The 25,990-nt window shown below is 40.1% G+C and overlaps 2 protein-coding genes and 1 long non-coding RNA gene across 4 annotated transcripts in view; 1 reads left to right on the top strand and 2 right to left on the bottom strand.

Moving 5' to 3' along the window:
* Positions 1-9,536, bottom strand: part of LOC121397098 — a 96,559-nt gene extending 87,023 nt beyond the window's left edge. Inside the window, exon 1 of one of the 2 annotated variants that reach the window (XM_041573232.1) lies at positions 9,361-9,536. In XM_041573232.1, the coding sequence (XP_041429166.1) occupies positions 9,361-9,489 (129 nt within the window). In that variant the 5' untranslated portion in view covers positions 9,490-9,536. Of the gene's footprint in view, positions 1-6,134; positions 6,301-9,360 lie in introns of those variants that run through there. The other variant, XM_041573233.1, reaches the window with a different exon arrangement.
* Positions 6,482-7,697, top strand: LOC121397107. Its single transcript, XR_005963453.1, has 3 exons — positions 6,482-6,613; positions 7,186-7,244; positions 7,611-7,697. It is a non-coding gene; the product is annotated as an uncharacterized LOC121397107 (long non-coding RNA).
* A 2,625-nt stretch (positions 9,537-12,161) lies between the features above and the next one.
* The window catches only part of LOC108704496, a 91,359-nt gene continuing 77,530 nt past the window's right edge, over positions 12,162-25,990 (bottom strand). Inside the window, exons 7-8 of the transcript XR_005963444.1 lie at positions 15,674-15,775; positions 12,162-12,732 (exon numbers count right to left, since the gene is read on the bottom strand). The gene's annotated coding sequence lies outside the window, so the exon portion shown is untranslated. The remainder of the gene's footprint in view (positions 12,733-15,673; positions 15,776-25,990) is intronic.

The raw sequence follows: 25,990 nt of genomic DNA, 5'->3' as shown, positions 1-25,990 counted from the left end.
GGAATGCTTGCACACGCCTACATTTAGGAAGCTTATCAGGTTCTTTTGATTTCCTTTAGTGAATCAGTTTCCACCATCTTCCATGTGTTACTCACGGGTCGCTGTAGGTGAAAGGCTTATTTTATGCTGTATAACAGTCTCCTTAGCCTGTCTGGGCGCTACTGTGTTGCCTGCAGTTCCGGGTCTAGCTCATTGCCTAGCAACCCAATTTCGCCTGGCCATGCGGCCATTTTCTGCCTCGTGATTTTATGAAGTAACCGGTTCTCCCCTCCCTCTGCACCACTTTTGTGTCCCTGTGACCTATGTTCTCTCTCTTTAGTGGACAGCTCTGCGTGTCCTGATCGGCCCAGGGTGTCTCAACCACCGCACCATTATGTAGACGGTGCAGTAGGACAGCTCTGAGTGCCCTGTAACTTCTGCACTCTCTAAAGACTCCATTGTGAGTTAAGTGCTAATCGGACAGGGCAGCTCTGCGTGCCCTTTGTCTGAAACCATCTGAGTGCCAGTTTACACTGTTGTCTTAGACGGGCAGCTCTGCGTGCCACTGGCTCTATTCCTTGTAAGAGGGAGGGGAGAGTATGGGTAAGGATAAAAACAGAAATAAATAAATAAAAAAAAAAAAAATAAAACCCCGAGGCAGGACAAAGAACGGATGTGAGGAGGTGGAGACGAACTATATATACAGTGGGAGGGACCAGGAGGTCATATTCTCTGTCCTGCCTCCAGAGGTGAATGAAGACAAAACCCATACGTCTGCACTGACAGTAGACTAGAGAAATAAAGACACAAGCTGACTGAGACAATAAAGACAAGGCCCAAGGCTGCAGGCTGAGTTATACAGGGAACTCTAAGTAACACTCATGTATTATAAGGGATAATGTACTACTGCAAATGATAAGGATATTAGAAGAAACTGAGGGGTTCTGTGATCATATAAAACACAAGGCTGCAGGCTAGTTATAGACAGGGAAAGGGTTACGTTACTGCCTTACCCTGCAGAAATAGGGGTTGGTAGCACCAGGTTGGTGCCTAATATATATGGACAGAGACAAGGTGAAAGTATTGGAAGGGTTACTGCCTGCTCTGCTCTCATTTACCTACAGAAATAAGGAGCAATACCTCTAGATCAGTGGAGTTTAGACTTCAAGCCCCTCTTTGAGACCCACATTTGATTTGACCTGCCCCCATTGCTCATAACAAGGTTACAGTCGTATGTAACTATTAGCTTTTACCCAAATTCCCTTTAACTGAATGCAAGCTGGATTTTAGGAGAATATATGAATAATGGTTGAATTTTACCTTTCTGTTTCATAACGGAATAGACGTCTCATGGCTGGAACATTACCATCAATGACCCCCCTGCTGTGAGACACAGTGTGAATATACATCCCATTCTTCAACCAATCATCTTCTTTTTGTGCTGCTGGGATTCTTATCTCCCACCAGACCATCCAGAGATTGTGGATTTGTAGTTCAACAGTAGCTGGTAGCCATCTCATGCTGGAAATCTGTCTGCAGTGATTCTAGTCTAAAAAGAGAAGTAACAGATCAGGTGGGAGTTAAGCCTAGAATGCCTTTCATTCTCCAATATGGCGGAACTAGGAGAGAGTTTGTTCACAGAGCAGTAAATCTGCTAATGGACTGAAATGAACTTCTGCAGAACTCCCAGTTGCACCCGCACTTAATAACATCTGATTTTCACATTCACGTTTTTATTGTCCCTTTGTCTAATGGAATAGTAAGAGGAAATGTTATTCTGATTTCTCCCCTTGTCTTATGTGTTACGTCTCTTGCCTGCAGGGAAAAAGGGGGAATGGCCTGACATTATATGTGAACATAGTCAGTGAATGTAAAGCAGATATTCCATTTGCACTTTTTGTCATAGGCCACAGCAATTACACCCCTGATCATCTAATGGCATCTCCCTGTTCTCTCATAGTCTGTAATATCTTCGTCTGTACTAAGCACAATGTAACAGCAAAGCCCTAATAATCATAAAGACACTCAGCACCAAGACGATCTCCAGTAAATACTATAGCTAGCTATAAGGTTATTACCCTGGTCTTAAACATTCAGCAGAACAGCTCCTAAATTGTTCTCATAGTCTGTATTACAGAGAGACTCTCTATAAACATATGGCAGCATATGTATTCCCCTGTACTAAGCACATATTAATCAGCAGGAACAGCCCCTACATTTTCTCATAGTCTGTTTAACAGAGAGTATCTCCATAAAACTATGGCAAGCATAGTATTCTTCCTTGTACTTAAGCACAAATTCAGCAGGAACAGCCCCTAAGTTTTGCTCATGTCTTTACAAGAGAGTCCATAAAACTAGGCCAGCATAGGTTATTCCCTGTACTAACACAAATTCTAGCGGAACAGCCCCTAAGTTTGCATCTATGAGTCCTGTACAGAGAGATTCCCATAAAACTATAGCAGCGATATGTATCCTTGTACTAGAAGCACATTCAGCAGGTAACATGCCCTAAAATGTTCTCATTAGTTGTACAGAGAGATCCATTAAAACCTATTGGCAGCATAGTATTCCTGTACTAGCAAATTCAGCAGGACAGCCCTACAATTTTTCATAGTCTGTACAGTATGAGATCCATATAAACTATTGGCAGCATAGGTATTCCCTGTACTAGCACAATTCAGCAGGAACAGCCCTATGTTTGGCTCATAGTCTTACAAAGAGTATCCCATAAAATATGCAGCTATAGGTTTTCCCTGTACTAGCACAATTCAGGCAGGAACAGCCCTAAGTTTGCTCATAGTCTGTACAGAGAGATCCATACTAACTATGGCATGCATATGTTATTCCCTCTGTAACTCGAAGCACAATTCAGCGGCAGTGAACAGCCCCTGATTTTCTCATAGTCCCTGAAACAGAGAGATTTCCCGATAAGGTACTATGGAGCATAGGTATTTTCCCTCTGTACTTAAGTCATCATTCAGCAGGAACAGCTCCTGAAGTTTTTGCTCATAGTCCTTTATCAAGGATCCCATAACTATGGGTCAATGCATAGTATTCCCTGTAATGAAGCACAGATTCAGCAGGAAGATAAAACATGCTCCTAAGTGCTTCTATTCACCGTCCCTGTATCAGAGAGTATCCATAAAACTTATGGCAAGGTCATAGGTATTCCCTGTACTAAGGCACAATTCTGGCAGGCACAGCCCCTAAATTTTTTCAAATGAGTCTGTACAAAGTGATCGTCCATCAAACTATGGCAGCAGATAGGTATTCCCTGTTATTAGCATCATACAGCAGGAACAGCCCTTTAAATTTTTTCATAGTCTTGACATAGAGATCCATAAACTATGGCAGCATAGGTATTCCCTGTACTAAGCACAGATTCAGCTGTTCCCTAATTAGTCTTAATACAATACAGAAAAGACAGTGGAGATGATACTTAACTTTTTCGGTATGCCCAGTTCTCCTCTTCCATTAATCAACCCGAGTATTGAGTTTTTATGGAAATAGAGGAGCCACACGTTTAATTCTGTCCTGTGGGTGTTCCTTATACAGGCACCCATCACTGATCTTAAGGTGGTTTGTTCACCTTACATTACTTTTAGTCTGATGCAGAGAGCTGATCTTCCTAAGACAATTTGCATTGGCTTTATAATGTGTAGTTATTTGAATTATTTAGTTTTTTATTCTTAGCAGCTCCTCCGGTCTTTCTGGTAATTTTCAGCTATAATTGGTTGTTAAGGTCAAGTTCCCCTAAGCAACCATGGTCATTGTATTTGAATAAGAGACTGGAATATGAATAGGAGAGAAACTGATACAAAGTCTAGTATAAAAGTAGTGGTATCATTAAAGTGTAGCGTTTATACAGCACTTTGTGTTAGTTATGGGTGAAGCGATCCCATTGGAAGAGCTGGAAAAGTACAACAGAGTAACGAAGGGTCATTCATTTCTCTAAAAACTCTACAAGGAAAAATTCTAGGCCGAATCTGAAAAGTTCGCTTAGAAATTAGCCCATTCTACTAACATACTTAAAGTGTAACTGTGAAGTTGATCCACCCCTTTTAATGTACAGCCATAAATGCGTTAGCGATTGATTGAGTGTCATGCTTTAACCAAGTGGTACGCTCACCAAATGATCTTTACCTCGTTCTGTTAAAGTCTGCTCTTGTTGTTCGGCATTGCTGTATAAAAGCGAGTGGATGTGATTACACAGGGCAGGAATGATCAATGAATGAGCAGTGTTGACTCACGGCTCTGGAGAGAGCTGTGCGGGTTATACAGGATCTCATTCTTTTTTTCGCTTTCCTCCCGTTGGTGCTGGAGTGGTCGCCTTCTGGTTCATACTTCCTTCATCTGTGGAGAAAATGGACAGAGTTACATCCATGCATTAGCTATGGAATAAAGGTTGGAAGCAAACCTAGAGTGTGAGCTCATATGGCTTATCTCCCATAAATTCACAGTTTCCGTAGAATACTTCCCTTTGTATAAAAGTCAGTTTGGGGTTTAAATGAAGGTTTTGATGCTTTTTGTATCTCTTTTCTACTTAAAAGAGATTTGTCATCACAGTTGAGAAGGAAACATATTGCAGAAGTGGCAAATGATTAGGTGCTGGGTTACATGAGTAACTAAGTGCTTCAGTGGAGCTGCTTCACAACAGACCCTGCAGCTTTCACTGTGAGCAGTAAAAAAACTCTGTTCCATGTGTCTCTCAAACGCTCACTGACAGCTGCTAACAGGTGCCGCCATCAGGGGGGCACAGGGGGTACTGAACTTTTCATAGAGCCGGGCCCCCCTTTACAGCGCGCGAAGCCGTGCCGCGTCTAACATTGCAACAGGGAAGAAACGCAGATTCCGGATATATAAAGCATAATTATATCAATTATATGCACCATTGTAGCTACAAGCTTTGTCATAGGCAATTACAGTCCATTGGATCAGGGCTACAGCTTCCAGCCCAAAAGCCAAGATGTGGATCAACAACATACAGGGTCGGACTGGGCCGGCAGCGATAGAAAGATGTTATTTAGATACTGGGCATACAACTCCCAGCATCCTCGCTGCTAGTGCATACATACAGGAATATGTGGCACAACAGGATCAAACTTTTTGTTCTATATGTGACATTTGCTACTAAGTTACACTTCCTACGCTGAATGCAGAACCCCTGTACCCTCAGTGGTTGCCCCCATCACTGTCTCACTGATCTGGTATGTCTCTAGCCATTGCTAACCTACCCAGCAGTCCCTGTGATAACTAGTAGCTGAGCTGTAGTTCAGTGACAGACACAGATCTAAATGGGGACAGGGGGAGTCCAGTCAGGGGTCCCAGGAGATCTGATGGGGGCGCTGCTTCTAAAGCTGCTTATGTTTGGACTTTATTAGTGGTTGTTTTAGACTGTGCAAGTTTGATCTGTACCTGAGCATGTGATTGGCTGTTCAGTTACTGGGATATCATGCCTTATCTCCGTGACATCACTCCCAGCTCAGCCCTGATTGGCTGAAAGCTGCAAGGAAGGTGATGTAACGGCTCAGGTACAGATGACCGTTATTTCATTTCTGGACTCAGAGTAAGAGCAGCAGATCCATTTACGGGGAGCACGGGGGATATATTTAGATGATACAAAGGGCAATTTCGGGTGTTTTGTCACCCATCATTTATAACAGCTTGGGTGTGGGCCATCGCTTGCCAAAATTGTCCCATTGCCTAGCACTCTAATTGCTTGGGGAGCTGCTTGTCATGAAACTGTTCCAAATGACGTGTGTGACAAGCAGGAAAGGGGGGGAGTCATTTAAGGCAACTTGGCATGACTTTCCTGCAATAAATACACTATGATGGTATAAGATCCATTGTGCTCTCTGGCTATTACTTTATTTACATGTGACATGTCTGTAATTGTACACGGGGACTGCAGCCTGTTGAGAGGCACTGAACATATATTCCATTAATACTGACTTGTCTTTTTATTTGGATACAGACACCTACATATTACACTTATACAGGGAATCAGCTGAAAATGGGCTTCTGATGGCAGCCCTGCCCCCCAATCTACTAACACATGTGGGTGTCAAAGTGCCTAAAATCTCCCCATATTCCTCTCAAATTGGAAGTGAGAGCAGAAAAACTTATAGTTCTAAGGCAATGGGTGTTTGGTTTACTTGTTTTTGTAGTTTTTTCTGAACCATTAGACAATTTTCTCTGCCTCTGCTGTAAATGCCAACGGTCATTTTCCAACTGTCATTTGCCAACGGTCATTTGCCAACGGTCACACTCATCGTAGCGACAGTCAGTGGCCTCAGCACTAGAGTGGGGGACGGTTCAGAGAGACTTCCAGTAATAGCCTTATAGTGGGTAAAGACCTCACAGTGCATTATGGGATCTGTAGTTTATGCATTGCCATTTATTTGCTCCTTCTAACAGTCTCTTATTTCTCCCCAAAAAGTGAAATATCCTGTGCGATTTGAGAGAGAGAGAGCGATTTGAGAGACAGCTATTTTGAGAGAGAGAGACATCAAAAGAAGAAGAAGAGAGAAGCAAGGAGAAGAAGAAAGAAGAGAAAGAAGAAAGAAGAGAAAGAAGACTTCAGTGACCCCCTGCCAGAGATAACATCTTCCCATTTGGGATCCTCTGGACAAAGGTACTGCTCCTGTATTTCCCCCTCTATAACATGTGCTTGGAACAGTAAGATTAGCTTATCCCTTGGCTGTAGGAGTTGCCATGCTGCTCATTATAGATGTAGCTATAGCTGTTCTTCTTTATTCTCATCTGTAGATTTGTGAGTCGGGGATTCATCTTTTATCTGTCCCTGTACATGGCAGTCCCCCCAGGTTGGTCCCAACCCACTATTGTCCCTGAAATTGACTGTACAGCCCCACCCCAGCAATGCACTTTATCCCACTACTAAAAACTGGACTGTATGTTTTCCAATTCCAGGGCACCCCTAACATGGGGCTCCGCTGGAGGTGAGGCAAATGATGTATTATGCAATTTAAAGCAGATGGGGAGCCAATCAGAGCATTAGAAGAGTTCCAGTTCAACAGGTTCATTGAAAGCACAATAAAATAGGGCTCATTTACTATTGCGCTGGGCATAATATCATGGCAAATAAATCCTATTAGTAAATGTGCTTGTTCCTATGTGCTGTCCCTATACATATGGCACCTCTCCACATTATCTCTAACCTTCCCAAATCTCTATTTTATATTACAGGGGCGTCGGAGATGGGCCTGCGTGCCATCATGGACCTTTACATAAAAGGCAATCAGAAGGTAAGTCTGCTCTCTAAAGTGGCTGCTGACAAAGGTACCCGAGGGGTTAAAGGGGATACTAACCCAATGATAAACATTGTGTATCTTCCATGTAAATGTGATTAAATAGAAATATAACAGGGTTTAGCTTAGTGTTTGCCCCGAGTGTTACAATTCCCATATTTAGTGTTAGAACTTACTAGTGAGAGTTGCCATGTTATTTGCTCTGTCTATAGAGATCAATGTAACAGCTCCCCTAGTGGTAATAAATACATATTGCTTTGCTTATTGTGCCTAAGGGAAGAAATTGTTACTCTCATTATTACTGGGGATTAAACACAAACTGCTGGAAACCTTAATGTCTTCTTGTTTCTTACATTTCTCTAGGGCTTAGAGAGGATCTACACGGAGGAGGAGGGGATCTGTGAGATCATGGAGTTTGAGGGACCACTGGCGGGCCCTTTATTTGAAGTGCATGAGGCAGGCAATCATATGCCAAATGAAATGGGCACTCTTTGATTATTGGATGGCCAAAGACAACATGCGAAACACCAGGTGGTGGAAGATCAGATTGATGTCCGAGTTCAGCAGGACAAGAGGAAGGCCAAAGCCCAACTGAGATACCTCTACAAATACTAGAGGCTATAACCGGGCAATTCTCAGAAGAACATGGAGAGATATCCAGGGTACAGCATCTAATGAATATATATCTTAAAATATCACTATTTTGTAATGGAAAGTATAAGGGGCTGATGTATTGAAATCCATTGCAATGCTGCGATTTTGGGAAAAACAACCACAAAAAGAACATATAACTCCTGCGCAACTGAAACCTATTGAGATGCCATAGAAACCAATGGGAAGTGTATATTCATCATTTTGGCAAGGAATTGGGATTGATCAAAAGGCTTGAAAATAAAGAGAAACCTGTGATTTGCAACTTGTCCCATGATCACAAAAAGTCGAGGGAAATGGTGCAAAAGCATTTAGTATAGTAATGTTAATTTGCGTACCTGCCATATTTCTTATTAAAATGCCCCAAAATGTAATGGAATTTCTACAGAGATATCACTTGCTAATGTAAAAACCTGTGGTATGAGTTTAACGTTATTTTGTTTATTTTTGCAGACAGCCCTCACAACCACCAAGCGACCACCAACACCACCGGCAGTTTCCTCTGTGTAAGTCATCTTCATGACACAGAGGTAAGTGAGCCATTCGCAATTCCACCAGCGCTGCCTCCACTCTAATCCACCATAATTCCGCACATGGTGCTCCCCCCTTATAACTAAAATATGGTCCCATAGACAGGAGCACCCTTAAGCCACTTGGTAGACCTGCATTCCTTTCCACTCCATCCCTCAGACTTAAGAAGCCGGGTCTATAGTCTGCCTGCGGTCCAATGGAATGGAATGGAATGCAGTGTTCACCTAGCAGCTTAATGGCGCTCATGTGTATGCTGCCATATTCCCCTCTGTTTCAATTCCCTCCACTGTAATTCCACCAGCGGTGCCCCCACTTACACCTGTAATATAGTTTCACAGACAGGAGCACCCTTAAGCTGCTCGGTAGACCCTGCATTTCTTTTTACTCCATCCCACAGTCTGCAAAGCCGGGTCTGTAGGCTACTTGGGGTCCAATGGAATGAAAGGAATGCAGTGTTCACCTAGCAGCTTAATGGTGCTAATGCGTATGCTGCCCTATTCCCTTCTGTTTCCCTCACCCTGCTTCCCTTGCTTTAATTTGGTGCATTGATCCTGGGAGGAAATCCGATCGCCGTTAAGGGGTCAGGAAGGAATTTTTTCCTCTAGTGAAGCAGATCTTGCTAGAGGTTTTTGCCTTCCTCAGGATCAAATAGCACAGTTTATCTAATTATTATCAATAAAACTGTGACTTACACAGATTTAACACCAAGCTGTTGTGTGTGTGTCTTTATTCTGGGTACTGGTCCCATTTGGGAGAGGTAACATATAGATGGGGCGGGATGTGTGAAAATGGAATGAATAAACTGAGAAGAAACAGAAAAGTTAAAGAAGAATGAACGTGAAATTTACTCATGTTCTTGTTTTATAAGAAACCCTGCTTTCCATGGTATATGTCAGTGTGATTCCTTACACCACACCCAGCACTTCAGTACCTGTGAGTGACACGTGCCAGTCCTCCTGTGGGTACAGCTGCTCCACCAAGCATTCTCACACTGGATTAACTGGTTGGAGATTCTGTTTCTAATGGTCATTCCTGGGAATCTCCCTCCATTCCTCATCATTGAATGTAGTCTGTATACTCATGTACCCACTGGCATATACAGACATAATAAAGCTGGAGGGAAAGATGAAAATATATATAATTGAGTTTAAAGTGATACAGACTCTCAAATGTATTGCAGTAAGAACAAATCCTTCTAAAAGGGAAGTAAAAACACAAGACACATTTACTGTATTTCAGTGCACAGGGATATTATCCATATCATAGTCAGACATTTCTGGTGCTATCACCATAGGGGTGAAGGTTAAAGTGCACAACACAATATTCATTGGGCAGATGAGAAGTTGCCTGTGGGTACAAAGCCTAAATCTGTCTCTGTAGGGATACTTGTGCAGTCATTGCCCCCGTGTACTCAGAAAGCAAAGCAAAAGAACAATAATGTACAGAATCCATCCATGCTATAGAACCCCCATACTAAGGGAAATTATTTCTGATTTGTGACACACAGGTAACTATTTTCTATGAGATCCATTCCCTTTTCCAATTATATGGATCCCGTATCCTGTTGTTACTTTTGCTCCCCCCAGAATTTTATTTTAAGAATAGATCTTGGTTAGGGCAGAATGAGGGGGTGTAACTATATAGAAAGTAGACCCTGTCACTGTTGGGGGGGGGGTAATGACTGATCAGCAGTATCACAATAAATATTTTATTCCCTAAAGTCAGTGGGCGCTAAAATGATGTTGCTGTGGGGCCTCGTATGGTCTAGTTTACAATTGAAGGGAATGCAGAGTTACAAATCTTACATTACGATTGGTATTTTAACATGTCTCACTGCAATATTCTAAAGAGAACAAGTAGATGGATGATGGGTTATGGCTCAGATGATCGAGGCAGTAAAACATCCCAAATTTTGCAAAGAAAGTGACATTTTCCCAAATGCCCCTCTATAAAGGATTTGTTCACCTTTGAGTTAACATTTAGTATGATATAGAGAGTAATATTCTGAGACAATTTGCAATTGGTTTTCATTTTTTTATTATTTGTGTTTTTTTAATTATTTGGCTTTTTATTCAGCAGCTCTCTGGTTTAGAATTTCAGCAATCTGGTTACTAGGGTCCAAATTCCCCTAGCAACCATGCTTTGATTGGAATAAGAGAAAGGAATATGAATAGGAGAGGACTGAATAGAAAGAGGAATAATACAAAGTAGCAATAACAGTAAATGTGTAGCCTTACAGAGCATTTGTTTTGAGATGGGGGTCAGTGACCCCCATTGGAAAGCTGAAAAGGGTCAGAAGAAGAAGACAAATGATTCAAAAACTATAAAAAAAAGAATAAATGAAGTCCAATTAAAAAGTTACTTAGAATTAGCCATTCTATAACATGCTTAAAGTTAACTTAAAGGTGAACCGCCCTTTAATTGGTCTGTTAAAGGCACAAACCCAGAAAAGTATAGACATGTCCCAGGTGTGTGCATCACCGAGGTCTGAATGGAGACAGGAAGTAGCACCGTGGTGAGGTCCAATCAGTCAGCGGCTGGTAGTGTTGAACTGGGCAGTGGGTGGTGAGGTTGTTCGTAAATACTTCTTTTTCCAGATATTCCAGGCTAGAACAGGGGAACACAAGGGGAAAGTGATTCAATGCTCTCCCCTCTATTAACATATAATGGGCAGGCTACAGTGTGCCATTGGGGTGCACTGCAAGATCTGCCAACTGAAAGATTTATTAGAATGGTGGCACTGTCCCATACAATAATGAATGTAGAACCCTACTTAGAAGTGGATTGGTATCTTTATGGATATACAGAGATTTCAGTGGATATATGTAAAGCCCCAGATACACAGATGTTAATAAAAATGAGTATTAATGTACAAGGTTGCTGCACCTAACACTATATCTCCTGTACTGAGTCCTGTGATCTACCCACAGCGCTTGTCTTCCATTGCCGGCCGTCCCACCTCCATATGATGTTGTGCATTAGGCCTAGTTAGGATTTTACCCCCTCTTGACTAAAGTCAGCCATAGACGAGCCATTCAGGTGTATTTTCAGGTCAAACAGAAGGAACACGTATGAGGGTCGGCTTTCTGTTGTGCTGATCTTTTGTTCAAACAGCAGCTTCTCTATTTACTTATCTGCCAAAACCCCCTGAACTGAGTAAAATGATGTACTGGCAGATTATATTTATACACCTATCTGATTCCCAAACTGACCAAAGTCCATGGGGTACAAGGTAGGAGATGGATAAGGGGTGCAAGGAGAAGCAAGCAGATCTGTATTCATGGTGCAACTGCTCCGTGTGGGGAGAGGTGACCTGTACCAATTTAAATAATGAATAGTGATATAATGACGACAGTGTGCAATAATGGTGGCTTGCACTTGTTCTTTGCACTTTGCCTTCCACTTAATAAATGAACCCTGGGTCTTACTGACACATGTATGTACTATGTAGGCCAGACCATATGTACTGAAAAGGTGAAAGAGACATAACAACATCTGCATACATACATTAGTGAACAGGACCCTTACTGAAAGGAGAAGACATTGGTGGCCAAGGGAAAAAGAAACATTGGGGTTCAGTGAAACTTACCTCTAAATTTCAGCAGCAAATACCTTTTCACCCCCCTCCGGTGGTTTCTTATCCGGTGGCTCCTTCATCCTTCTCCAGCGACAGCAGAGTCAGCGACAGCAGCAGGAACTGTGCCCCATGATGGTGGCGCTGTGCAGAATGAGAGAAAGAGTGAGAGAGACTCCTCTGAACTACAATTCCCACAAGTGAATTACAGGTGGGAGGCACCGGGAAATCAGAATAAATTCTGCATTCAGCCCGACAGTGGCATCTGGTGGGTTAACTCGGTGCAGCAGCCACAGGTAGCCACGGGCACACTTACTGCACTGTAATGCTCACTCACTCACACTCTCTCTCTGACGCGCAGACAAACAAGCAGAATTAAGGTCTCACCCACATGGCAGCAGCACCATTTTGGTGGGCAGGTATTTGCTTCCATACATACATGCCAACATATTACTTGGGTATAATCTCCCATAACCCCCTGCTCTGATCAGACCGTGTGGGATGTAGTAGATCCTTCTCCGCTGGTGCAGTAGGTAGAAAATCAGTAAAGCAGAGTAAGTCAGGGCACTGAGGTTGGCAGAATATCATATCACTGGGTTGTCCAAGAGCTGAATCTGAGTCTGGTGGAGAGGTGGGAAAAGATAAGTGGTACTGACTCCCCTCTGTGCTTCTTCATTTTCCACACCAGGCTTTGGTGGTAACTGTTCATAGTTCTGATCTGGATACCACCTACATTTTTTTGACAGTAGTAAATTAGAACATTTATATGGGCAGTTCCATATCTACACTGAGCCTTCAAAAGAGGATGAGACTATGAGACTACAGAACAACGGAGGGCTTGCTTTAACTAATATGTACTACTACAGGTATAGGAGTGATTATGCGGAAACCAGTTATCTAAAAAGCTCCGTATTATGGAAAGGCCGTCTCCCATAGACTCTATTTTATCCAAATAATCAAAATTTTGAAAATAATATCCTTTTTCTCTGTAATAATAAAACAGCCGCTTGTACTTGATCCCAACTAAGATATAATTAATCCTTATTGGGAGCAAAACCAGCCTATTGGGTTTATTTCATGTTTACATGATTTTCTAGTAGAGTTAAGGTATGAAGATCCAAATTACAGAAAGATCCGTTATCCAGAAAACCCCAGATCCCGAGTATTCTGGATAACAGGTCCCATATCTGTACTACTATTTATTTTCTCAGTTAATGCATCTGTGTACAATGCTCTAACCAAACAGATACCCCTCATAAAAACTATCCTTAAACTTAGGAGTCAGCTAAAAAATCCGATTATCTAAGCCCAAAACCAAGGTACAGTACACACATTAATGGACTCCACCCAGTATGTCCCTCAAAACACCGTTATGGAAGAACCTGGCATTTCCATACAGGGCTCAAATTCAACCCCAACCTGTTGATTAAATGGGGGGATTAAAATGATATCAGATGTATGGGAGCAGGACTCCACCAAAGCCTTTAAAGCCTTGAGGGCAGAGACACACGCTCAGATTTGGGGAGATTTAGTCACTTCTTCTTTGGGGCGACTAATCTCCTCCCACCGGCTAGAATGTAAATCGCCGCGGGGATGGCACTCAGAGCGCTTTGTTTACTAAGTCTCCTGAAGTTTCCTTGTTAGGGAACTTCGGAAAACAAAGCGCACCAATTGCAATCCCGCCAGTGATTTACATTCTATCCTGCGGGAGGCAGTTCGGGGAGATTAGTCGCCCGAAGAAGAGGAGATTTGTCACCAAGCGACTAATCTCCCCGAATCTGAGCGTGTGTCTGCCTTAAAAGCGCAATACCAGCTGCAGCAAACACAGTAATTGGCACAGGTATGTGACCGGTTATACAGAATGCTTAGGACATGGGGTGTTCTGGATAGCAGATCTTTCCATAATTTGGATCTTCATACCTTAAGTCTACTAATAAGTCATGTAACCATTAAATAAACCCAATAGGCGGATGTAGATTCCAATTAGAATTAATTATATTTTAGTTTGGATACATGAGCTACACTTAAAAGGGTTGTTCACCTTTAAATTAACTTTCAGTATGATATAGAGAGGGATATTCTGAGACAATTTGCAATTGGTTTACATTTTTTATTACACGTGGTTTTTCAATTATTTAGCTTTTTATTCAGCAGCTCTCCAGCTTGCCATTTCAGCAATCTGGTTGCCAGGGTCCAAATTACCCTAGCAATCATGCATTGATTTTAGTAACTGGAATATGAATAGGAGAGGGGCAAAATAGAAAGATGAGTAATAAAAAGTAGCAATATTAATACATTTGTAGTCTTACAGAGCATTTGTTTTTAGATGGGGTCAGTGACCCCCTTTTGAAAGCTGGAACGGGTCAAAAGAAAAATGCAAATATTAAAAATAAATAAATAAATAAATAATGAAGGGCAATTAAAAAGTTGTTTAGACACTACATTGCCTAGGGAGTCAGCAATGTGTCTGCCCCAGTAACATACCAATCACTAGTTACTAAAGCCCAATTCCAGGTCAAGCGTCTCATAACCTAGCATTGGAAAATTGGTGTGGAGTGGAACCGAGCAGTTACAACTCTATAAAACTGCTAAAAAATAGAAACTAAAAAAACAAAAATGGTTAGATGCCCAGCTGGCATAGTATCCCTAAAAGAAACAGTTGGACTCTACAGGGAGTAGTATTAAGTAGTGATGAGCGATTCTGACCCGTTTTGCAAAACTGCGAAAAAAATTCTCGAAAACAGCAACATTTTGCGAAATGCATTGAAGTCAATGGGCGTCTTTGCACTTAACAATTTCTCTGAGTCGTTCACCTTTAAGTTCAATTTTAGTATATTATAGAACGACCAATTCTAAGCAACTTTTCAATTGGTCTTCATTATTTTATTTTTTTTTATAGTTTTTTAATTATTTGCCTTCTTCTGCTAACTCACATGCTTTCAAATGGGGGTCACTGACCCCATCTAAAAACGAATGCTCTGTAAGACTACAAATGTATTAATATTGCTACTTTTTATTACCCCTCTTTCTATTCAGGCCTCTCCTATTTACATTCCAGTCTCTTATTCAAATCGGTGCATGGTTGATAGGGTTATTTAGAGCCTACCAACCTGATTGGACAAAAAATTGCAAACTGGAGAGCTGCTGAATAAGAAGCTAAAAACTCAAAAACCACAAATAATAAAAATTGAAAACCAATTGCAAGTTGTCTCAGAATATCCCTCTCTACATCATACTAAAAGGTAGTTTAAAGGTGAACAATCCCTTTAAAGTCAATGGGTGTTTTTTCACATGGCGACTTTTCTCTCCAAATGCATTAAAGTCAATGGGCGTTTTTTCATATGGCGACTTTTTTTGACCTAATGCATTAAAGTCAATGGGCTTTTATACTTATGGTGACTTTTTTTTCTCCAAATGCATTAGTCAATGGGCATTATTTTTTCTTATGGGCGTTTGTTCGCGAAAAAATTTTCTGAAAATTATTCCAGGGCTAGCGAATAAATTAGTAGTAAGCTGTGTCATTTGTATTATTCATATACAGGTTCCAATGTGATGCAACGCTCCAATGTAAAGTATTCAGTGTGGATATTTTCAACTTGTGTTTAACAATAAAACATGCCTTGAGCAAAAAACACATTGTATTGGTACAGTCCTATTAAATGGCCATCACCTTCCTCTGATGATCTTATAGACATGATCCGGGTGCTACGGGGTCCAACAGGGTCCCAAACTATGAGTACAAGCTGTGATGCTGTGGCCTTCTGCTCTCATGCTGGGAAGGAATAAAAGCAAAAAGTTAGACATAGGATCTTGCATATTTGGTATGAATAGGAGCACAAAGTAAAGACTGAAAGGGTTAAATTATTACAATATTACAGTTTATTTACAGTCATTTTTTGTGTATTGTCATTGTATGAAGGTGACATTTTGCTATATGGCCTATAGATGGCGTTGTGACAATACATTTAGAAACTTGTGCTGACATCAAGGGGCACATTTATCTAGGGTCGAATGTCGAGGTTAATTAAGCCTTGATATTCGACTGCGGAATTGAAATCCTTCGACTTCGAATATCGAAGTCGAAGGATTTAGGGAAATTCGTTCGTTCGATTCGAAGGATTTTAATCCATCGATCGAACGAAATTCCTTCGATCAAAAAAACCTTGTAAAGCCGATGGGGACCTTCCCCATAGGCTAACATTGGCCTCGGTAGGTTTTAGGTGGCGAACTAGGCGGTCAAAGTTTTTTTTTAAAGAGATAGTACTTCAACAGTCGAATAGTCGAATGATTTTTAGTTCGAATTGTTCGATTCTAAGTCGAAGGTCGTAGTCGAAGGTTGAAGTAGCCAATTCGATTGTCGAAGTAGCCAAAAAAAACATTCGAGTTTTTTTTTCCTCTATTTTCCTCTATTCCTTCACTCGAGCTTAGTGAATTTGGCCCCCATATCTAGCAAAGTTGTAAAGGTGGCCATACACAGGGAGGTCTGCGGATCTCTCCCCGCCAGATATGCCCACATTGAGGTGGCGAGATCAGGCTGATCGGATCGCTGGCCCTAGGGCCCAACGAATGGATCAGAATGCTGCCAATATGGGCGGTCGGATTGCGTGAGCGCATCAACGAACAGATGCAGCCGCGGTCCAACAGGATTTTTTATCCTGCCCGACTTTCGGGCCAGATATCGATAGGGGACACCCAACGGATGGCCCCACGAGGGCCTTAGGCATAGAGGGGCAGTCAATTACATTCACTTTACATTCAGCACTTACAAGATGTCATTGCACTACCCAAATTCCCCCCGTTCTCTTCAGCATTTAATTGTGTAATGGGGATGGACATCAGGTCCCCCATTCAGGTGCACAAACAAGATTTTAAGATGATGTAAGGCTTGTCTTAAGAGCAGTGTCCGCAAAATGCCTCCTGCCTGCTTCCCAGACAAAAGGAAACAAGGTTCAAATAATTTATACAGTGTAATTAAAGTTCATTTTGCTTGACTGACGTAATAAAATAGGATTTGGAATATTTTTTGTCGGCGACGGGTCCCCTTTAATATATTAAAATAGGTTAAAACATAAATGAAACTTACCAGTGAATTTAATGTGCAAGTTCTTTGCTGGTTGAACAGAGATGATATTTTGAGTGTTTAGGATAAGTTTCCTTCTCTCTGTCTGGGAATTTCTATTTAAACTGGCCACCCAAGTGGCAAGACTTCTCTCTGGTCACCCGCAGAAACAATATTTTTAAGGCACGTGAGTCCTGTGCGGGTCCATTTTCTTATACCTGTACCCAACCCATACTTGCTACCGGCAACCCGTAATTTTCCCCCACTGATCCGCAATCCAACCCACAATAGGCCAATTTACCTTCCGACCCAGGGAAACACAAAGGTTACCCACAGACTGTCCGCATGGCCAGGGAATCAGCAATTTTTTTCCCAAAACCCAACCACTTTGAAGGTATTCCGCTGGTACCCAACTGGGTGCAGGACTCTATCCAAAACCCCCTCTCTGCTTCATTGATGTGCAAATGAATCTGACAGTTTGGCTGTGGGTAGGAGGGAAGGTGCAAGGGCTGTGGGATTTCAGGGCTCCCTGTTGCAGGTTTAGTGGATTGATAATTAGACCAATGACCTATTCTTACTCAGGATTTTGTTCAGATAGCTAGCTAAATAGGTAACCGTTTCATTCGTGGGTCGGGAGTCCATATGACTGTTTCCGTAAATCTCTAACTAGGCCAAAGATATATGTCCCAAGGCTTCTTAAAGTAAAAACAAGTCATTTATTGATACACATTTAAAAGGTTTTCGGTACATACATGGCCCACCTTACGCGTTTCGCACCCTCCGGCACTTAGTCATAGGTGTGTCTCAAAGGAGACTGCTTCTGTTGAGGAGGTAGGCCCCGTTTGTACAACCAGTAGTGCAGAGAAATCTGCATAAACAATGCACCGTGGGCTGCATAGCCTTTACTAATGTATTACATGTACAGGTAAGGGACCGGTTATTCAGTATGCTCTGGACCTGGGGTTTTCTGGTTAACTGATCTATTCATAATTTGGATCTTTATAGCTTAAGTGTACAAGAAAATCATATAAACATTAAATAAACCCAATAGGCTGGTTTTGCTTCCAATAAGGATTAATTATATCTTAGTTGGGATCAAGTACAAGCTCCTGTTTTCTTATTACAGAGAAAAAGGAAATCATTTTTTAAAATTTGGACTATTTTGTATAAAATGGAGACGTCCTTTCTGTAATTCGGAGCTTTCTGGTTTAATGGATCCCATACCTGTACATACAATGAAATTCAACCCCTGTTTGGGATCAAGTACATGGTACTGTTTTATTATTATAAAGGAAAAAAGGGAAATCGTTTCTTAAAATTTGGAGTATTTGTATTAAAGGCAGACATCCTTTCTGTAATTCGGAGCTTTCTGGATAACGGATCCCATACCTGTACATTCAATGAAAACCAACCCCTGTTTGGGATCAAGTACATGGTACTGTTTTATTATTATAAAGGAAAAAAAGGAAATCGTTTCTTAAAATTTGGAGTATTTGTATAAATGGAGACATCCTCTCTGTAATTCGGAGCTTTCTGGATAACGGATCCCATACCTGTACATTCAATGAAAACCAACCCCTGTTTGGGATCAAGTACATGGTACTGTTTTATTATTATTGAGAAAAAATAAATCATTTTTTAAAATTTGGAGTATTTGTATAAAATGGAGACGGCCTTTCCGTAATTCGGAGCTTTCTGGATAACAGATCCCATACCTGTACATACAATGAAATCCACCCCCTGTTTATAAACAGTGTATAAATAATTTTCCTTCCAAGCATATTCTTTAGCACTCAGCTCAGTATCCTGTAATGTGATGTGTAAGGCTGGAAGGAAATCAAAAGTGCAAGGAAATATCATTAGGAAATATTATCCCTAAGGGAAACCCCATACGAGTGTAAGTCTAATTGTACAGGGGGTGACTGTGTATGTGTCTGTCTGTCCTGTCATCTCTGACTCACGCTTCCATGAAATATCCCAGGCTTCCTACAGGAATACCAGGGATAAGTGGCCAACCAGTAAGAATTTAACATTCTATGGCCGCACAAAGGGAATTTCTGCATTGCATTTCTTGCAAACGTGGGAAATTCCATTATAAAAAATTTTTCGGGACATATGAACTATTTTGTTCCACTAAACCTCTAGCAGGGTTTAAAGCTGTTAGTATAAAGACAGGGAGAAAAGTGCTGCTCTGCTCTCATCCCTTTACATTAAGTTTTAGGGGGTTATTTAATAAAATCATCTCATATTTTATCTCAAAAAAAAATGCTTGATTTGCCCTTTAAATTACCCGAGTTAATCATATTGCGGAAAAAAACTTCAATCGAAAACTCGAATCGTTTGAATTTTATGCCCTTTTTCCCCTGAATCATTTTTGAGTTTCTGCCTGAAAACCCAGATAAAGTCAGATTTTCTGGCTAAACCTTCTGGTAAACTTACATTTTCGGCATAGGTGCCTCTCCCATTGACTTATACAGGACCTCGACAGGTCTGAGAGGGCAAATTTTCGGATTCACAAAAAAAATAAATCTTGAATTTTTCCAGATTTTACCATTCGGACTTTAAATAATAACCCCCTTAGTAGTTTTAGAAAGGCCAGTTCAAAAAAAACTTTTCAATTGGTCGTCATTTATTTTTTTTTATAGTTTTTTTTTAAATTTTCTTCTGACTCTTTCCAGCTTTGAAATGGGGGTCACTGACCCCATCTAAAAAACTCAAGGATTAGGCCTAAGCTACAATATTCTATCAAAATCTGAATTAAGAGTACACCATAATTGTTATTTTTGATTAGGTTATGTCACTTGTTACACATACACATCTTCGACACACTCCTGATCTCAAATCTGCTTCATTTTCTTTCTATTCTCAGGCCTCATTTATTTCAATGTTCCAGTCTTCTACTCACATTCATAGGTGGTTAGTAGTGTGAAGGTCTTAGGGTACCCGGTAGCAACCCAGATCGGCCTAGTAAATTGCAATTTTACTGCAAGAAATAGAACCTAGGCTGAAAATAAAACTGGGAGTCATAACATCACTTGTCTAAGTATGAACTAAAAAGTTCATTTAAAATTGTGTGATATAACAAACCACGTTTATAAATAGGGACCAATAATAGTTTTTATAATACCACTGGACAGCGTTGGGTCAAGGTTACTGGCAGATATAGGGAGAGATTTATGGTTGGGGATGGAGAAAAAGGTTGAGAGGGCGCTGGCCCGAAATGGAACGTTGCGACCACTGTCGCCATTTTTAAAAGCCGGAGATCGGTTTTAAGTTATTTTACTTAATTAAGACTTGTGTATTTTATAAATTAAAGATATAGATACTTGGTAGGTTTTTGTGTTCCCGCTTAAGGTAGAAACTAATTTTTTTTATTAAAATAAAAATTGTCATGGCTCTCTTTAATGGTAAGGGAAGGTTGTTATCCCTTTACACAAAGAGTGTTCAGGCCTAATAGAAAACGCATTTTCTCCGGTTTAGAGAGAATACATGTTTCCGGTAAATTTTTTGTTAGATATTAAATGCAACCACGGCCAGCGTCTACGGCTACGGCCGTTACAGGGAGGAGAGCTCACCGTTAGAGAGAGACCATTTCAGTAGAGATGACTCACGCATATATACGCATGTTGACGTCCAGCAATTGTGTGGCATATTTAATTACGTTCGGCATGTCTTAGTGATCCAGACTCATGGCCGCTCGCAGTTGAGCTCGACCTCCTGGTGCGGTGGGGGGCATTTTATTTTCGTGTCTTGTATTCAATAGTATATATTAATTGGGTTTTAACATTTTTTGAGAAAAAGTACGTTGCTGTAATCATTTACTGTAACATGCTACAGACTCATTTGTCTAGGATAAGAACAAATGAAGAAGGAGAACAAAAGGAAAAGAAAACATTTCTATGGGTAACTCAGTCAATTGCGGAGAGGCGCACCTTATCGAGTCAAAAGTCAAGAGTATATAAGAAGCCATGTTATCTGGGCTCTTAGAGAGTGGTTTTTTCTGGCCGAGGTTCCTGAATAATCCGTGAAGAATAATGAAACAATTCTCTCATTGTTATAGCTGTAGGGGCATACAAGAGACATCGGGAGAGAATTATAGTTTCGCCCTGTCGAGCTATCGGCCTCTTCTGAGCGGGCTGACAATATCTCCCCGAACTGTTTTTCCCCATGCTATAATCTTAGTGGGAGAAAACTTACTCAGCGGTCATGGCACTCGCGTCGCTTTTTGCGATTTCCAGAGTGGCGCCTGGGACAGGGAAACTTTCAGGGAGAACTTCGGGAATCGACAGCAGGCTAGAAGAGTGCAGGATTGGCCGCTGGTGGTTTTTCTCATCTATAAGACAGGCGGGGAGATAGAGCGAGAGGGGGGGGCGGGGTGGCAGTCTACAGGGAAGAATTAGTCGGGCATTCCGCTAGCAAGGTCGAATTAGGTCTTACATATGTTCGGATGGACAAACTGTTAATCTCCCTGTAATTTTGCCGGTATGCCCTGCCGTTATTTTTTGTTGAGGGCAGACGTTGGCGAACTTATCTTAATATAGTTAATTCATTATTCTGATTTCCAAAGCCATAGAAAAAAGTGAATCAATACAAACACACACGGTGTATATGGTTTATCAAGATAGTAATTTCTGGCCAGATAGAAGGGTTGAGGGGTTCCTCTGTAGTGAAATAGGAAGTGGTTAGAGCATGGTGCGCACAAATCATTTTCATCGGTGAATTTCTTCAGTTATCTCCAACCGGAATGTTGGTCTTTGTTAATGCTCCAACAAGGTTTGTTCGGTTCTGTATATATATGACTCACAAGGAGCCTTATGAGCCAGGGACCACTTTCATGCAAGATGCATGTTCGTACCATGGTGTTTTATTGTGGTTAGCAGAAGATATCTCGCGGTTTTTCCTCCCATGCTCTCAAAATATATACAGCGTTAGAATTCAGGGTACACTGTTCCTCCAGACTCCAATACATAAAAATAATGCGGGGTTACTCATTAAAGGGCTCTTAATATGACGAGAGTATTTGTGAGCTAGGCTCCACTAGCGGCTTTGAGCAAGGCAGCGCTCCCCTGCTTATCGTGGTATTCATGCTTCAGTAACGCATCACTTTTGTCGGTCCCGTGGGTCTGTTTTGAGTAGCTAGACGAGCTTAAACGCGCGTGCTAGAGGTAGGTGGAGACAGAAGATGTAGTTCATATGTCGCCGAAAGATGTTGGATAAAGTAGAGGAGTAGACTCAGGCAGATTACTTTTCAAGGAACTCACCACAGTACGCTGTAAGCGCCGAACGTCAGGAAAACTTGCAAACATCGCCTGTGATTGGAAGTCGCTTACTGATCGATGAGATGTACTTCATCATATTTAATCTCAGCTTGTTTTTCGCATAATATGTAAATATATAATAGTACATTTAGTCACTAAATATATTATATACTGCTAAGTTATTATTATTTCTATTTACTTTCTTAATGTGCAAGTTGTATTTAGACACTTTTGGAGGAAAGGCCTTGCAGTAGGCCATGCCAATCCCGTTTACACCAGAACTTAGTTCTTACCTTCAATTTGAGATATCCTTTCCAGATAGTTACTTGTATGCGATAGATGCATTTTAAAATTGTTGTGGATACTCCGCCACCCTAGTGCATTTGTGTAAAATTTTCTCTCTTTTTTTCTGAGGGGAGTTGCTGGCTTTATAATGGGTGAAAAGCTCATTATCATATTAGTGATAGTAATATATAATTAATTTATATTCATATATATATATAGAAGAGTATATAATATACGGGTATGTAATAGTACTAATAAGGTAGTAATTAGATAATACAGTAGACAGTATAACAGTATAACTCACTAACATTTATAACAGTCTATACTAGTCACTACATACAAGAGGTCCTCTTGCACTCAGCCTCCATTAGTGAATATATTTTTAAGACAAGAGACAATTTTGTGCAAATGTAATAATTAAGCAATTTAGGAATTATTCGTGAATTTAGAATGAACACAATTATAAGCGTAGCGCGCTGGAAGATATGTAGGGGATTGACTTTTTTTGACCCGTCACTGTTGTGGCAGCATTAAATATATTGGGCAAATGATAATAATTAGGACTAATTTCAATCCCCTCGTGTTATAGTTGTTAAAGTGTAAGGCATTATTTTAGTTTAGGCAGTTTCATGCCACAATAAATGTTTGCTCGTACTTAAATTATATTGTTTATGGGATGTGGTTGCGTGAGAACGGACTCTTGCTCACGTTTGTTCTAACTACTGTAGTTCCTTTTTTGTGGTTCACAAGCCTCACTCATAACCCTCCCGACTGGTATTTTTTTTAAAAAAATAGGGTAGGTGAGGCTAACCATACTTGGGCCCTTGTATTGTTGATGCTCTGCCCGTGTGCGCTCGGACCCTATAATAGCTATTCTCATTACAATAAGGTCTTGTCGAGTGCAGCGGCAAAATATCTAAAAAAGATAATAGTGAAGTTTCGCACATATAGGCGAGCCATTACTGTTGTTACGTTGTCTGATTTATGGGCAATACCTCAGCCACAATAGGAGTTTACAAGGTGTTTCGCAGTGGGTTTGGGAAAAAAATAACGTTAATTGTTGCACTCACAACTTCCGAGGTTGGCAACATACCCGCCTAATCAGCTCTCCGTTTTATGGCGATTGACTGGTGATTGTGTAGGTAGATTGCACAAATTAGAGGAAATGCCTGATTGGGTAGTGTGCCAAGTTCGGGTTCCGGTAGAGATTTCAATTACGTTTTTTTTCCTGAACACCTTTCTGGGAACCACTATATGGCTGGCTGGACTTGCGCTTCTTATCAGACAACGCATAAAAAGTTATTTTGCCTCACTATATGTGCGCATCATATATAAATAATACTCTAAATTATATTTATATATTATATTTTAATAAAAAGATGAAAATTATCAATATATATATTAATATTTATTTTTATATTAGCAAAATACAATTATCACTATCAATTATATATTTAATATATATATTAAGATGTAAAAATTATGACAAGATGCATAGGTGCACACGTGTTCCAGAGTAGATGAGAAGCTGGACATAATTTAGGTGAAGATAGCTCTTTCGCTATTACAACAGAGCACTTGATTTTGGGAGAGAGGATAATAAAAAGTCTCAAAGCAGCACAGAAGTGTAATATAAAACTAGTAATCTTCTCACATACATTTAAACAGGCACTTGCACATGTTAAGATACAACTGTACAAACATTCACCATGTGGGATTTGGGGACGCCAGTTTTTACATATGGTTCTTCTTGTAAAAATGCATGCAGCCGCATGCCCAGACAAGCTTCAATTCACGATATTCACTTAGCACCGACTGCCTACAGCTGTCATCATCGCCCTGGTATGATTGAAGCTATTGGAACTGGTATGAAACAAAAGGTTAAGAGACATTGGTTAAGGTGGGAGTCTAGATATTTCCTTCAGTCCTATCACTGATTAGCAATTTGAGAGTTTAAAGGGTACTTGCCAAGTTCGCAGGGCACCCTAAAATAACACATATATTCAACATAATGAAATAACATGTATCACATTAAAATATTCTTAAAATATCTACATTAAGGGTATATAATAAAACGTACATTAATAACTATATATTCACATTAAATAACTATATATCATACATAATATCACTAATATCTCAGCATTTTATATCATGTACTAGTTACTAAACTTATCATTTAATCAGCTATTTAAATAATCCATACTAAGCTAAATTACATAACCAATGATTATCACATTAACTCAACCATATATTAACATGTTAAATTACTTGAACATCCCCTATTAAACTAACATGTCATCAGACTGAAACAAATAACGTATGTATAGTCGAGCTTATTTATAACGCATATGTCGACATTAATAACTCGATATTATTTACAGGTTATACTGCAATATATTGTCACCATTAAAGTAACCAATGTTTATGGGGATCCGTTATTCCTCAACGTTAAAATAAACCCAGTCATATTCACAGTACAGATAACAATATATTTCAAAGTAAAACTCAAAGGAATAGGTAATGCTGTACATTCTAAAGTACACTCCATATCTACAGTTATACAATAAACATATATCACAGTAAATAACACCATATAATTCACCATATAATATTAACTCTATATTAATCACATATAGAAATAACCATACTATCAACCATTAAATAAGCCGAATATATTTCACATTAAATAACCCATATACTCTACATTTAATAACCATATATTCTACATTAACATAACCCTCTATTTTAATATCACAGTAAAAATAAACCATATTATCAGCAATTAAAATAATACTAATCTTAGTTTCAAAACTTAAACTAATAATATTGTGCCATTAATTTAACCAATATACTCTATGAAATACGCCTCATAAACAGCAATGATGAGTGAACTATTAAATTAGAACCATAATATTTTACCATTTTAGGATATCAGGCTTACGTATCATCATTAAATTACACATGTTGTTTCATCATGTGTGAAAATATACCATATACACTTAAAACTCATAAGATAAGCATCTCGTAGTCACCATTAGTAAATCATATAATTCACATTAAATAAGATGAAAAGAATACACAGACCTTGGCCTATATCAGTATTTCTTCTTTTCTCTTCTCTCTCCACTAAAATTAAATAAGTCATATGGTTCGGATTACAACCATAATTTTTTATACACGCACAGGACCAGTAAATGATACTGTAGTTCCCAGGCGGCCAAATTTCTCCTTCTATGGTGCTCCATTATGTGGGTTACAGTAGAGTGTATTATCTAATGGATGGCATTATTTGGTAAATACTAACCTTGATTTTTTACGCAGTACTCATCGGGACCAAATATAATGTTTAACTAATTGTTGCAATAACTGGAACCTATACTGG

This window comes from Xenopus laevis, chromosome 8L, assembly GCF_017654675.1.
Source record: "Xenopus laevis strain J_2021 chromosome 8L, Xenopus_laevis_v10.1, whole genome shotgun sequence".
Taxonomy (NCBI): domain Eukaryota; kingdom Metazoa; phylum Chordata; class Amphibia; order Anura; family Pipidae; genus Xenopus; species Xenopus laevis.
This window is presented reverse-complemented; position numbering and strand designations above follow the sequence as displayed.